The sequence below is a fragment of the Vipera berus genome (assembly GCF_964194415.1).
Source record: "Vipera berus genome assembly, chromosome: 1".
Lineage (NCBI taxonomy): Eukaryota > Metazoa > Chordata > Lepidosauria > Squamata > Viperidae > Vipera > Vipera berus.
In genome coordinates, this window is record NC_138202.1 from 252,182,098 (window position 1) to 252,197,242 (window position 15,145).

General features: G+C 36.6%; 1 protein-coding gene and 1 long non-coding RNA gene across 2 annotated transcripts in view; one reads left to right on the forward strand and one right to left on the reverse strand.

The window, feature by feature from the left end:
• The window catches only part of LOC308662448, a 29,057-nt gene that overhangs the window by 4,182 nt on the left and 9,730 nt on the right, over positions 1-15,145 (forward strand). Inside the window, exons 2-4 of the long non-coding RNA XR_014025199.1 lie at positions 755-1,012; positions 2,055-2,213; positions 2,702-2,839. This is a non-coding gene — a long non-coding RNA (uncharacterized lncRNA). The remainder of the gene's footprint in view (positions 1-754; positions 1,013-2,054; positions 2,214-2,701; positions 2,840-15,145) is intronic.
• PREP (prolyl endopeptidase) overlaps positions 6,771-15,145 on the reverse strand; it is a 69,362-nt gene continuing 60,987 nt past the window's right edge. The window contains exons 12-15 of the mRNA XM_081318249.1: positions 13,074-13,168; positions 9,609-9,740; positions 8,051-8,207; positions 6,771-7,141 (exon numbers count right to left, since the gene is read on the reverse strand). Of these exons, the coding sequence (XP_081174375.1) occupies positions 6,847-7,141; positions 8,051-8,207; positions 9,609-9,740; positions 13,074-13,168 (679 nt within the window). The 3' untranslated portion in view covers positions 6,771-6,846. The remainder of the gene's footprint in view (positions 7,142-8,050; positions 8,208-9,608; positions 9,741-13,073; positions 13,169-15,145) is intronic.

Sequence of the window (15,145 nt, forward strand, 5' to 3'; positions counted from 1 at the left end):
GTACGGGAAAAACAGAATTCATAAGTATTTTCAAAATCACTGTATTAGAAATGCTTTGATAACAGTATGGGAAAAAATTAAAACTAAAATATATGTAAAAATTCCAGGGTGGTTATCAACGACAGAAGCTTTCTCACACCCAAATTTGTTAGATTTTGAAAAAACTTGGGCATATAGAGAAATTTTGAATACTGATGGGACATTAAAATTGAAACAAGAGCTGGAAAAACAGAGCATCAACATGTCATGGTGGGCATTGTTACAAATACAAAATAGATATGAAAAAGATGTGAAACTGTACGGATTTTATAAAGAACAAACTGTATTTGATAAGATATTGTTAACTTCTGATGAGAAATTAATTAAGAAAATGTATAATTTTTTGTTAATTTTAGAGATGGAAAGTGAACAAACTAAAGAGACAATGACAAGGTGGGCGAAAAACTTTGGTTATAATATACAATTAGAAAAATGGCAAAAATTATGGGAGAAAAATTATAAATTGACAATGTCAACTGCGTATAAAGAAAATTTATATAAAATGTTTTATAGATGGCACTTGCCACCAGCAAGATTAGCAAAAATGTTTAAAAATGTGTCAGATAAATGTTGGAAATGTAAACATAATTCAGGTACGTACTATCATATCTGGTGGTCATGTGACAAAGTAAAAGCCTATTGGGAAAAAATACATGCTTGGTTAGAAAAAATATTAGGAGAACATGTAGTATTTAATCCTGAATTTTTTTATTAGGTATAATACCAGAAGAGATTAATAAGCAAAATTTATATTTGGTTCTACATATTATAACGGCAGCAAGAATAATCTATGCGCAATGTTGGAAGAATGAACGAATACCATCAGAGGAAGAAGTAATTAAAAAAATACTGGATTGCGCTGAGATGGACAGACTAACTATGAGGTTGAAAGGCAAAGAAGAAACAGAATATTACCAAAGCTGAAATTTATTCTACAAATGGTTAGAGGAGAGAACCAAAGAGTAGGACTTGAGTATGTATTAGCGTTTTATGAACCCAGCTCACACGCTAATTGAAAAATTAACATATGTATGTAGAGAAAAAAACAATAAAAAGCTTACTGTAAAATTAATAATAATAATAATAATAATAATAATAATAATAATAATAATAATAATAATAATGCAAAGTAAGGTAAATAATTTGCCTTACCAGTTGTTGATAATCAAGATCATTGATGAGGGACCAGGTTATCTGAGGGACCATCACATCCACCCAACCCACTAGAGCGGGGAGGCAAGGAATGTTGTGGGTCACGTCCCCTAAGGTGGTATATCTGACGGGACCTAGAAGAAAGGCCTTCTCCATGGTGGTGGCTCCCTCTCTTTGGAATATCATCCTCCAGAAATCTGACTGGACCCCACTTTGATACTCTTTTGCAAGACTTGGTTTTGCCAGCAGGCATGAGGAACCCAGAGTAGGATGGAGCCGATCAAATGGGGTTTTTGACTTGGTATTGTTGCCGGGGGGGGGGGAATGGTGATTGTTTTTTGACTTTTATTTTTTTCTATACTGTGTTTTTATTGTTTGTAAGCTACCTAAAGTTGCTGTGAGCAAATAGGTAGCTATATAAGTTCTCTAAATAAATAAATGAATAAATCTAGTTTCAGTAGCTACTTCTCTGCCTACTGATAGGGCAACCTCTGCATTAGTCCAGGATTGTGTTGCAACTGCTGTATTTGATCTTCCCACCTGTTCCCATCAGTTTGTAATCTAGCAGGGATCAAGACTGCTTTCAAAAGTACTGCCAGTTTTAGGGCCACTGATTCAGTAACCCTGTCATGTTGAAATGTTCATTTGGATGTGCTAAGTAGTCTTTAACAGCAGCTGTTGGCTAGCATTTGTTTCCTTTATGGTAAGTGTATATGTAACCATTTTTTCCTAGCAGTTACCTGGCAATACAGTATGACTTTTGGTTTAACTGACAAAACTTTATATAATGATCAAAACATTCACTTTTGGGGGATGGAGGAAAAGAACATGGACAAATCAGACCAATTGATTGTATTTCGCAGCTGCAAAGGAAGTGCTAATGAAGTCTAGAGAGAAAGATGTGCATAGCGGAGAAACGCGCAAGACTATAGAAGCTGCATACTTCTGAAAGAAAATCAAGATAAATTGGTTGTTATGAAGAAAAAAACCCAAAGCTCAAGTTATACCGTATTATGGCACAGGTATTTTACCATTTTACTGTTTTCTTTGCTTTATGATTGTTCTTTTTTATTTATAGGTTTTATTGTTGTTTTCTGAGCCGCCCAGAGTTGATTGAAATGGGTGGCCATATAAATTTTTAAACAAACAAACAAACAAATCCTGATAGTTCAGTGGTGGTGTTAATAAAGTAGACCAAAATAATTACAGTGGCAAATTGAAAAAGTTAAAACAGTATCCATTCAAATTAAATGAGCAAAAGAATAAAACAAGCCAGGAGGGGTTCAGTGAACTCACTGCTCATAAATATTAGATGATTGTATAGTCCAGCAAATTTTAATTAAGCATATCCAGAAAACATTTCTGAATCCTATGGAAAATATTAGCCAACAGTCATTTTCTTTAATCAATAGTTAATGAAATACCTGTTTATTTACTCTATATATTGGTCAGACTCTGTTCGAGATAAGGCTTTCCAAATTAAGTATTTTTACTGTAATGATGCTTTCAGACTCTTTTTTCCACATTGGGCTGAATCCAGAAGTGCTGTTAAAAAAAGTTCTGACAATGACATCATTTGCTGTGACCCCATACAAGAGATCATGTGTAAACTGTGCAAGTTTAATTTCTACAAGAGACTCTACAACACGTAAGACATGTGGAAGCCATATTTCCATTTTACTTTTTTTTTTGTCACACAAAAATCTTGCACTGTTAACAAAATGGCCTTACTGATAGTTAAGGGTCTTCTAGTCACATAAAGGCACTTCTGAACATGGTCAGTCAGCATAATCTGTACTTAAAGTTATAGGAGAGACAAATAGAACAAAATGGTTACCTGATAAATTGTGCCAAATCAAGTATGAGGCCTAAATCCTATGAACCCACCAGAGGAATATTACAGGTAAATACTGGATATGATCTTCCTCTTATAAAACTGTCATAAAAATGCACGGTTTATGATTAGATAGAAGAAAGGCTGATAAATAGATTATAAATTTGTGAAGGCAGCTAGTTTATCTCTGTAGGTATTAGGTATTCTAAAATTCTGAGTGCTAATGATCCAAATAATTTATGGTATGGACAAAATGAAAACAGCAAAAGAACTACTATAATGGGCAGAAAATTGGAGTAGGTGATACGGTTAAAATGAATGAGAAAAAGAGGGCAATTTGTCAAGCTCAAAAATAGCATACAACAATGCACTTGTCAGTTGTTTTCCTACAGGTCACCGTGAGCAATCAGGAAAGGTTAATGAGAGAATGTGAGACACAACATTAAATAAAAACTGAGGTGCTGAAACAGTTAGAAAATATGCGAGACTATAATGTGGTTTTGAGTAGTCTCAGGAACATCAACTTAAAATCTGCTCTCCTGGGTCATTCATCAGGAAACAGATAAATGATATGACAGTCTTAACAATTCTTTGCCATTTGCATTCTATACAGTAGTTAGGTTTTCTTTGAACAAAACCATCAGGCAGCTGGGTTGAAAAACACAATAGCAAATAATGCAATCAACAACAAATTAGTAAAACAATTTGATGTGTGGTGGGGAGAAAGTGATGATGAATCATCCATAGTTCTAAAACCATAGGTACACTCAGTGTCAGAGTATCTTTGTGTTCAGAGAAAAAAGAGTAACTCTATCCTATCTTAATCTCTGTAGCCCACAGATTCAGAGGTAAGGACTGCATTGCCATTGCTTATATCAGATTTTTAAATTATATACACAGGTCAGAGTAATGTCCCATCATTCTGTTTACGAAATTGGCCATTAAGATACTTAGATGCAGAAAGCAAAAGCATCAATCTTCTCCTGTTTTCTACTTTTTAAGGAAGTAGTTTTTTAAAAATGGGAAATTTGAATTAAAAGTTGGATAATACAAGGTAGTTCTTGCTTAAAGACCTGTTTAGCAACCTGTTAGGTTTTTTTCTTAATACATATGAATCAAATTTATAGAGCCATCATCTGGTACAGCATATGTATATAAAAGACCCTGTAGTTCCCCCCACAGCTGTTTTATTGTACACAATTTATATACCATCTATCTATATCTATTTGACTATTTCTCTTCTTATTGAATCCTATTTAATTTTTTTTAACTACATAACAATAATTTAAAAGAAAGGAAATTTTATAGCATTGTTCTTAAGAGGTGTTATTTGTACTACTTGTATAATTAATCGTATCTCCGAATTCAGATGCCGCAGTCTTCCAGTCTCAGAACCCATCTGCAAGTAGATTTCACGACTGGACTTAGTAGCTGAATCTGTTTTGATTTTGTCAGGAGATTCCAAGCAGGTAGCAGAGGCCAACTATTAGAAAGCTTCTGGGATCTTGGGGAAGAACAATTTATTAGAAGGAGAACTTCCGTAGGAGGAATTGCATACAATAAAGGAAGATAATTATATCAAATTTGTTCCTGATTCAAAACTGCAACCCCAGCTCATTATGAAGTCATAAGGTAGCAGATTTCCTTAGGAACTACACAATTTAAGCAATTTAAGTTATTCCCATTGACTAGAATTTCTGAAACAGAAGGCTACCACCCTTATCCTGCCAAAATAGCCATGATATTCATAAATACAATCCTATTGGGCTATTTCCTTTCAAAGTATGCAGCATTATGCATAATGTAAAAAAAATAGTAAGCAAAAGAAAGTTGTTACATTAAATAAAATATTGATAAAAGAAATGAATGGAATTTGAAGCTGAGGGAGATTGCTGACATGCAAGGGAAATCATCAGACTCAACTCTGTAGTCTGCACTTACTGATCCTATCGTATCTAGTGACCAAAAGGATATAGTATAAAAGCATGTGTGTGTGTAAGAAACAATATTCAGAACCATCGCATTTTCTCAACTGAAAAATATAACCTTTGGACAAGATAGATAAGGAAGGGACATAATAAAGTAAAAACACAGATTGTTTATACTCTATCAATGCTTCATCAATGCCCATACTATTTTTATGAGAAACATAATCCAAAACATCTGGTGACTACCAGTTTAATGAAAGATTCAGCTACTACTGAATCTTATTAATTAATTGTTATTTTAACAACATTATTGTATATATAGTCCGTAAAGGAAAAGAAAATAAAGACAAGAGCTAGTCCTTTTTCTTTATGCTTAGTGTAAAATGTACATTAAAAGTAGAGGTATCTTCAGCTTAAGTGTATTTTAACAAAGTCATACAGACCATAAATTTCAGCTGCTTCAAAGGCTCTGGAGTTGCTCACTTGATGGAATCAATGACAGAATTAAAACCTATAGCATCTCTATAAAAAGCTGAAGAATATTTTTAATATGGTAATTTCTGGAATATTTCAAACTTGGATTAAAGAACTGATATCTTTGATAGAGTCCTATCAATGTATGCAATATTGTTTAAAATGTTAAAACGGTAACAACAGAACTGAGATTAAAGTTGATTCATCAAAGGGTGAAATTTAGGGTATATTGGACATCCCAAAGAATACATTTAAAAGAATAAATATTGGATTTTATATGGTGGAGGTGTAAAGAATTTGAGGGTTCATGGACCCATATGATATGGTCATGTCATCACTGGTAACTTTTGGGGATGGTCTATTAATGTACGTAAACAGATTTATGGTAGAATCTTTAATACTGAATATGTTAATATAATATTAAATGATACAAAAATGTGGAATTTGACTTTCCACCAGGAATTATAGTTGTGTAAAAAAATACAGGGTGGCTAAAAGAAGCAAACTGAGAAATTTAAAACTGGTATTATTCCAGTTGTCAAAGAGTAGTTGTCATACATTTGTGATCCCTTTGTTTTGGAAAAGACAACGTTGTCTCCTAATCAAAGGAAACAGCAATATATGTCACATGGCAAAAAAAAATGTGATATTTTACAAGAATATTTTATTTATATGATCATTATTATACTAATTCATAAGTAAACCAGTAACTATTGGTAAGTATAAAATAAATGGTAGTTTTTTCATTTCTCTTTCAGTTTGTATTTTTAATCTTTGGGGTCAGTTTCTATTTTTTTTTAAAAAAAATTAACATTCATGATTTTGTGAATTAGGCATGCATAACATAAGTAAATAATTTGTAGTTAAAGAGTCAAGGAGTGTGTATGTGCATATATGGATGAGATAATATCTACAATATTTCTTTACTCTGTACTAATGAAAAGAGAACCCGCACAAAACCTAAAATTATTCAGTCTTTGTAGTACAGCTGTTTTAATAGAGGAACACTGGCAACAATCTCAACGTTTGGGAACTACTGGGGTTGCAAAGAAAATACAACTTGACAGCTTATACTGGAACAGTACTTACATTTAATTACAAAGTGAGCCAGATAGGTTGACAAGGAGAAAAATTACATTAAAACTGTTGTGTATGAATAATTATCACCAACATTTTGACTCTTTAAGAATCCACATAACGGCATCATCTGCAATCTGTCTATTTATCATAACATGCTATTTAAAATGTACGACTGAACTTAAAAATGAGGCGGCAAAGTAAACACCAAACAGAAGCAGAATGGATATCAAGGTTCACGGGAAGCCAGGAGTGGCAGTCCTTAAATGTAAGTACTACACCGAGTGTAGTGTTTTAAAATGTTGTTAAAAGCCCTTGATTTCTAACTGAAACAGTAACAATCTATTCTATCCATTCAAGATTTAGGCACCTTGCTATAAAGGCATACATGTCGGATGCTTCCTCTATAACTTTGGCTGTTGGCTTGCCTGCACCGTGACCAGCCTTGGTGTCAACATGAATTAGTAACGGATTGATTTGTTTGGGGCTTCGACCTACAGTATACTGCAGAGAAGCAATAAACTTCAAGGAATGAAGAGGCACCACTCGGTCATCATGATCAGCTGTAAGAAGTAACACTGCAGGATACTGGACTCCATCACCTTCTGGTACTTTGATATTGTGAAGAGGAGAATATCTGCAGAAGAGATACATGTCATTTGTGCTTTATGGCCATCAATAGCCAGATAAATGGACAAACAATACTGCCTTCTACTTCAAAAGATCTAGGGAATGGGGGAGGAGCAGGATAATTGCAGCTGGAAAAACAACTGGATACAGCCATCCATAATATGCAATATACCCCAATCCATATCATGCAAAGAAGGCATCTGCTCCTGAAAAATTATTCCCACTGAATCCCATCCTTTCTATACCCTGCATTATTTCAAATCTTCCAGCATGGATTTGAAGCCTGAACAGAGCTAGAAAACTTATTCATTGGCAGATAGCTTGGTATGATCAACAAAGGTTAAAAAATAGAAAATTCAGTGCTAGAGGTTATTAGGGTATGGATCAAAAATAAAGCCAGCTGCAGGCACTTTAACTGATTTATACAGTTCTCTATAAGATTTTCTTTTTGTTGTGGAATACTACCTTTTTCTGGTCACCAAATCTTAAAAAGAAGAAGAAAATGAAAAAATGCAATCAAACCACAATATCAAGCTACTATTGGAACATACAAAAAATTCTAGGGGTTCTGAGTTCATTAAGAAAAGTTTCTAAAATGGGAATATAGAAAACATACTTATGCAATAAATGAGCATCTGTCAACCTGGCAACTTCCAGATATGTTGGAGTTATTATGCCCAAAGATGACTTGCAATTTGGGGAGACTAGGATACATGGTGGGGGAAGGCTGGTCTAGTTCATTATTAATTTGTAGAATATATCCACATTTAATTTATACTACTAAATCACATTAAAATACTTTATATTACTCAGCTTTTGTGCAACAAAATAGAAAAATAAGCAGCATCTTTATTATTGTTATTCAGCAGTCTAGTGGAGTATACTGTATGTAAACAGAGAGATATTCTTTACTTACTTGATCAGCCAGTCAAACTGTTCTTTATAATCCGAGCAGCCAAAATCTGTAGTCCATGCATGACCAATGGTGAATTTATGGAACTTTAGCATGTCCATCACTCCTACCTGAGCAATCACACAGGCAAATAGATCTGGGCGCTGGTTGGCACAGGCAGCTGAAAAAGTTGGAAAGATGCTCACCTATTAGCATTGCTGAATACCTACTAGAGGATGGTTTCAAATACAGTGCATAAGAGATAGTGTTTGAAAACTTGAGGTACCAAATGTTACTTCAGCATCAAAGCAGAGGAGAGAAGCAACCTAGAACTAAGAAGAAATTTCCTGACAGTTAGAACAATTAATCAGTGGAATGACTTGCCTGCAGAGGTCGTGGGTGCTCCAACACTGGAGGCTTTTAAGATTTTTGCCATTTGTCTGAAATGGTATAGGGTCTCCTGTTTGAGCAGGGGATTGGACTAGAAGAACTCCAAGGCCCTTCCAACTCTAGCTATTCTGTTAAGCAATAATTATCTTTAAAAATTAACAGCAGATGATACTGGAACACTTCCACCGTGAGATTAAAACATTTTGTGTCTAATGTTTAATATAACTATAAAAAACAAAGCTCCATGTTTTGAACACAGGTAGGCAACTTGTACTCCCAAAGCCCTTTCTGATGAAATGCCTATCATTTTCTCCCTCTTTCGAGGCCTAGGCAAGACCAACTAGCTTCTCAAATTTTGAAAAAAGCACTCCACCCACTCAAAAGGAAAAGGGGGAACTCCCCCCAAATCCCGCTTTATGCATTATGCACCTACAATCCAATTTATGCCATTATCCCGCCTATTACAGATGCTTATTTTTCTAGAACACTGTAAGTGCAATTCCCAGCCTCCCAAAAATGTTGTTCTGGATGATCAATTAGCAGGTACACAAGAAGGGAACATGGAGCAAAAATAGTAACTGGCAATTAAAAATGGACATAAGTCAATGTTTACTAATCACTTTAGTTGGATACAAATTTGAATTGTGTCTTCCCAGTAGAATATTTTTTCAGCTCAGCTCAGATGTCCTGGGCTATAGATCTCATTATCCTTTAGGCCAGGGGTGTCCAACTCGCAACGTCACGTGACGTGTCATGACATATCACGACTTTTTTGCCATTGCCGGCAATGGGGTGGGCGCAGTTTCACTATGATGCATCCGGCCTGCAGGCCCCAGTTTGACACCCCTGCTTTAGGCACTTTCTGTCTAGAAATTGAAGATCTTATAGTTTAACATAGTTGGAGAAAACCAGGTTTGAAAACCATCTTTTTATGTACTGAATTCTTTGTGTAGCTAGTCCTAGCCAACACATTATGTATATAGGTTATATAGAAACAGATGTGCAAAAGGGTACTTTGCATCTCTATATGATGTCTAGATGTGGAGCAAATTTTGTGATTCTATTAAGTAGTACATTGGTGAATGTTAAAAAATGGCCTTTTAAGATCTCTCCTTTGCATACTCCCAAGTTGCTTTGCATTAAATCCTTCCAAGGTAATCCAATAACAGAGAAATATAGAGCCTGATCTTACCAACTAAGAGGCCTCCATTTGAACCTCCATTAATAGTCAGCTTTTTATGAGATGTATATCCCTCTTGGGCAAGATACTCAGCTGCATGTTGGAAGTCATCAAAGCAGTTTTGTTTATTGGCCAAGATTCCACCTAAGCACAGAGAAAAACAAACCGATTAACTCCTTCAGAACTCGTACCGACTTTGGATTCCAGCATAACGCTCTCAAGACAGGGAGGTGCACAAAGCACATTTTGGGATGACTTTTCAGTTCCATGAGTATTTTAAATAATTTATGCAGTTGGGAATACACCAGACAATAGAGATCTCTTTCAGCAAAAGAATCAGAAGATGGTTCTGCCAATAACTTTTAATGCTTTCAAAAGCTTTGAATAATGCATAAATATGCTGAAGACTGGAAAGTACAAAATAAAGCTCCACTACTATTTTAGGTAATGTTCCTAATAACGCATCCCATCTAAAAGGCTTACAATGGAGAAATATGACTATGAGTAGCCCTGGAAAAAGTTTACCTAGACTTTTAATGGAAACAATGATCTTCCTTTTTTCATAGCATTTTAAAATGCACAAATGTATGAAAAACAGATGAGAATGTTTTTTAAACAAGCATGAAACTTGGTATCGAACACATGAATCTTCATTATGAGATCAGGTATTTTTATTTTTTTTTATTTGTATCCTGCCTTTATTAACTAGTAAAGGAGAGAAGCTAAACTAATCAAGGAGAGAAGCAAGCTGGAAGTAAGGAGAAACTTCCTAATAGTGAGGACAATCAACCAGTGGAACAGCTTGCCTTCAGATGTTGTGGCTGCTTCATCACTGGAGGTTTTTAAGAAGAAACTGGACAGTCACTTGTCTGAAATGGTATAGGTTCTCCTGCTTGAGCACGAGGTTGGACTAGAAGACCTCCAAGGTCCCTTCCAGCTCTATTGCAATTCTGATTCATTATTCTTACAAATAACTTGTTGTGATTCAGGGTCAGCCTGTGGGTTCGGCAGTTGGGTCGGACGACTCAGAGGAGGAGGAGGGGGGTGTTGAAGACCTTGCTGAGGGGGTTGAAGATCTTGCTGCTGAGAGCCCTCAGCCAGGCCCCTCCCACTTGGTCACCACGGAGACCCAGCTGTGTGAGCCTGACAGCGTGGATGAAGATGACCCACAGCTGGCCCTGTTCAAGGACGCCCGACGCAGGAGGCAGTCAATTAGGAGTAAACAGAGGAAGGCAATGGGGCTTCTCGGAAGGAGGCAGAGAGAAGCCACGCCCTGAGCTCTATATAAAGGGAATGTGTGGGGAGGGCTGGTTTGCTGAAGGCAACCGCTCGGATAGTTCGTGTTTCTTAAAGCTCCTGTTTCTTGATTCGTGTCTTGTTTGTTTTTGTAGCTATAAATTTGGCAGGCGTAATTCCAGCCTCTTGCCGTTTGTAAAGGGGTTGTCCCTGCCTTTTCTGCAGGGCCGGTAGCAGGCTGGTACAGAACATAACTCAAGGGGGCGAACATATCTAACACATTTTCCTCCTCCTATTTTCCCCACAACAACAACCCTGTGAGATTGGTTGGGCTGAGTGACTGGCTCCAAAGTTACCCAGCTGGCTTTCGTGGCTAAAGTGGGACTTGAATTCATGGTCTCCTGCTTTCTAGCATGGTGCCTTAACCACTAAGCCACCAGACTTTTATCTCAGTAATCAACTCAAAAGAATGAAACTGAAGAAAATACAATGGATTCAAGTACTAAGTAATTAAGTTGTGCAGCAAGGGGGCCAACGTTAACTTGTCTCTTAAGCCTCACCTTACAAATAGTGGCTCACATTTATTTATCTGTAATACTGTGATGAGCCGTGATGGCACAGTGATTAAAATGCAGTATTGCAGGCTAATTCTGCCAACTGCTGGGAGTTTGACTCTCACTGATTCTCAAGGTTGACTCAGCCTTCTGAGGTTGGTAAAATGAGGAGCCAGATTCTTGGGGGCAATAGGCTGACTCTGTAAACCACTTAGAAAGGGCTGTAAAGCACGGTGAAGCGGTATATCAGCCTAAGTACAATTGCTGTTGCTATTGCTACTTTGCTTCTGGTCACTTGCAGAGACTCCTGGATGACAATCTTCATTCCGCCTCCCTTACTTTGGCATTGTGACTGCTGTGACACTTCAAACCCAGATGGGTACATTTCCAAGAGGGAAACTCTCTGCCATTTTCCCATTCGGATCAAAATGACATGCACTAGGTTTGCTCTCTCAACCAAGATTAAATCAGGGGTGAGGATAAATTTATTACTGGCAGACTGATTGAATATAAAGTGGAGGGGGGGGGATCAGATCCTTTTGTGAACGACAGGCATTCTGTTTGCACAAGAGTATTTGGGTTCAAGACCTTGGGCATAACATTTAGTGTTAAGTTGCATCACGTTTCTTTTTAAGGTGCTACTATTTTTGGTTTGCACAAAACTTACTGATCATATGAAATCTCAGTGGCCGTAGAAAAAGTGACCATTTCAAATTCTTTAAAAAATTCACTGTATCCTTTATACAATTTCAAAACTTTGGCGAATAAAAAAAATAACTCTAGAAGTGCCTGGTGATTCTCTTGCCATCATATAGTAATATATGAAACATTCAAAATAAAATAAAAACCAAGGTTGAAACAAACATATAATGCATATGGCTGTGAAAAAGCTATAGCAGAAATGATCTTAAATGATCTTAAAAAAAAGTAAACCAACAGGATTGGACCTGGCTAATATTTGAACGGAAGTTCATCTAGGAATTCCACATTTGTATAGCCACCCATCTTATACCAAATGCCGGACACCTCTCAATTAAGAATTAAAATATTGTAAAAATCATATAAAAACTATAAAACAAAAACAAACGTCACCTATCTTTCCATGCGATCTAAGACCCCTGCATTAAAATTAACAAAAAGATCTCTAGTTACTACCAATATGCAGTCTGCAATGCCTATTATGCCAGGAAATGTGGAAATAAAGACCATTCAGGACAGTGTAACCATTATTAAAAACACACATTAAAGTTCTTCAGTTGATTTCCAGTTATTGCAAAATACTTTTGCCTGAATGAATGATTTATAGTTCCTGAAACCATTGTGTTCCTTTTCCAAATTATTGGTAAACTCATTAAATTAGGAAAACAGTGAATACTAAAAGTCATAAAATGCTAACGTGAAAAGCAAGAGGGAAACATGGATATTTTTTCAAGCATTCTTTGAAAGAGCTTTTGAAAAAAATGCAACTGAAAATAAGATTTTTTTTTGAAAGAATTAAGAAGTATGAGAGATTTTAATAAATTTGTGACTGTGATGCTTATAATGTAATGAATAGTAAGGCAAACAAATTAAAGCTGAAATCAAAAAGATAGCTGTAATCACTCAGCAGTCAGACCCATCATTTCATATTTATAATAAAATCAGCTTGTGCCACTGAACAACATGTTTTTGCAATATGAAATTTTACCTTTGTGCCAGGTCTCGCCATATTCACCACCTCCCCTGATATTAGCCACAGCTAGAATACCGCCTAGGTGCCTTATAAAAATAAGTCTTGATACACTGCAAAATAATAAAAGCAGTTTCAATTAAATATCTGTAAGTTATGGCCTTTTGAATCAGCTGGAGCTAAAATATAGCAGTAGCAAGAGTATGGATTTTCCTGAAGCGTTACTATGAAGGAGAAAATGTTTTACTGATACCATACATATTGTAATGAAAAAAATCTTTCCATGGTTCATTCAGCAAACCTAACTCACTGACCAAAAATTTCAATTCTGCCTTTCATAGCACTGACCTAAAGTCAATGAAAGAAATAGAGTCAATAAAAAAAATCCACAGTAGCTTATTCAAGTTATACTTCATTTATGGAAATACAAGTAGTCCTCGGCTTCTAACCAAAATTGCAACCACAACTAACATCACTAAGCAAGGCGATTGTTAGGTGAGTTGTTCCTGACCTTTTTTGCCATGGTTTTTTAACAAATCATGCAGTCACCAAGCAGGTCACAAATGACGATCAATGTGACCCTGGGATGCTGCAACCATTGTAAATACATGCCGGCAGCCGAATTCTGCTCATGTGATGGGGATGGTTCAACAGTTGTAAGTGTCAGGAACCGTTTTTCAGTACTGTTATAATGGTTGTTGAATGACTGTAAGTCAAGCACTACCTGTAATTCATTTATGCAACTTTCCTTTTGAGCTTAGATGTTAGAAAGGAGAAGCATCTCTGTATGTTCAATTTAGGAGAAAGCATCTGTATCTTTATCTACCTACTTACCTACCTATCTACCTACTGTGTTTCCCCGAAAATAAGACCCGTTCTTATATATTTTTTGCCTTCAAAAGAGGCACTAGGTCTTATTTTCGGGGAATGTCTTATCCACTTACCTCAGGACCGCCATAGCCCATGCACCAACACCTGTTGCGCCGTAGCTCGACTTCTGCAGCTGGATGCCGCGTGGTGGGTTGCACCGGTGCTGCCTGGCTGCAGGGCCCTGAGGTAAGCGGGTGTGGGGCAGCTCCATACCCCACCCCTGCCCTAGCTTGATTTTTACGCATCCACCTTGCCCCACCTCATACAACCAGACGGGACGGACTGGGTGGGGTCTTAACTAGGTCTTATTTTCGGGATAGTTCTTATTTTCGGGGAAACATAGTACCTGCTTATGCTGAATTAATTCAACTCTATTGAAGGCCACTTCAGTATTACATAATTCATATCTTTGCAACAATGCTAGACAGGGAGAACCCATAATACTACTGCAGCTCCTATGTTATTTACTATAATTTAGTAGTCCTAAATCCCGAGTGCCGTGTAACAGAGTGAGCGCCTGTTACTCGTCCCAGCTTCTGCCAACCTAGCAGTTCGAAAGCACGTAAAAATGCAAGTAGAAAAATAGGGACCACTACGGTGGGAACAGCATTCCGTGCGCCTTTGGCATCTAGTCATGCCGGCCACATGACCACGGAGACGTCCTCGGACAAGCACTGGTTCTTTGGCTTTGAAATGGAGATGGGCACCGGCCCCTAGAGTTGGAAACGACTAGCACGCAAGTGTGGGGTAACCTTTACCTTTAAGGAATATTTAGACATGCTGACTTGGAATATATTTAGATATTCCAGCCTAGCAATCTGAATTCCATTTTTATATCTGTATAATCATTTTGAAGGCACACTTCCTGAGCACATGTGGACAAAAGCTGCCTAGGACAGTTTATTTTACAGCTTGGAATGCCACAAATTTTTTTAAAAAAGAAGCTCTGTCAGATTATAAAAATAAATTGGACATATCAAGTATTAAAGGAATACAGCTTTTAGAAAATGTGCAAAACAGCATCCTTGAAGTAAAAGTTAATGCCATCTTTCTATGAGAGAATTAATTAATCAGAATTTAAAATTCCTTTTCTTCTCCTTACCTCTTTGTCATCCTGCATGTTTATATTAGCTAGTTTTGACAGTAGCATGTTTTATTGGTTTTAATCTGTGAATGAAATCTATTAATGATTTTGAGAGCAATCTTAAATGGATTGAATA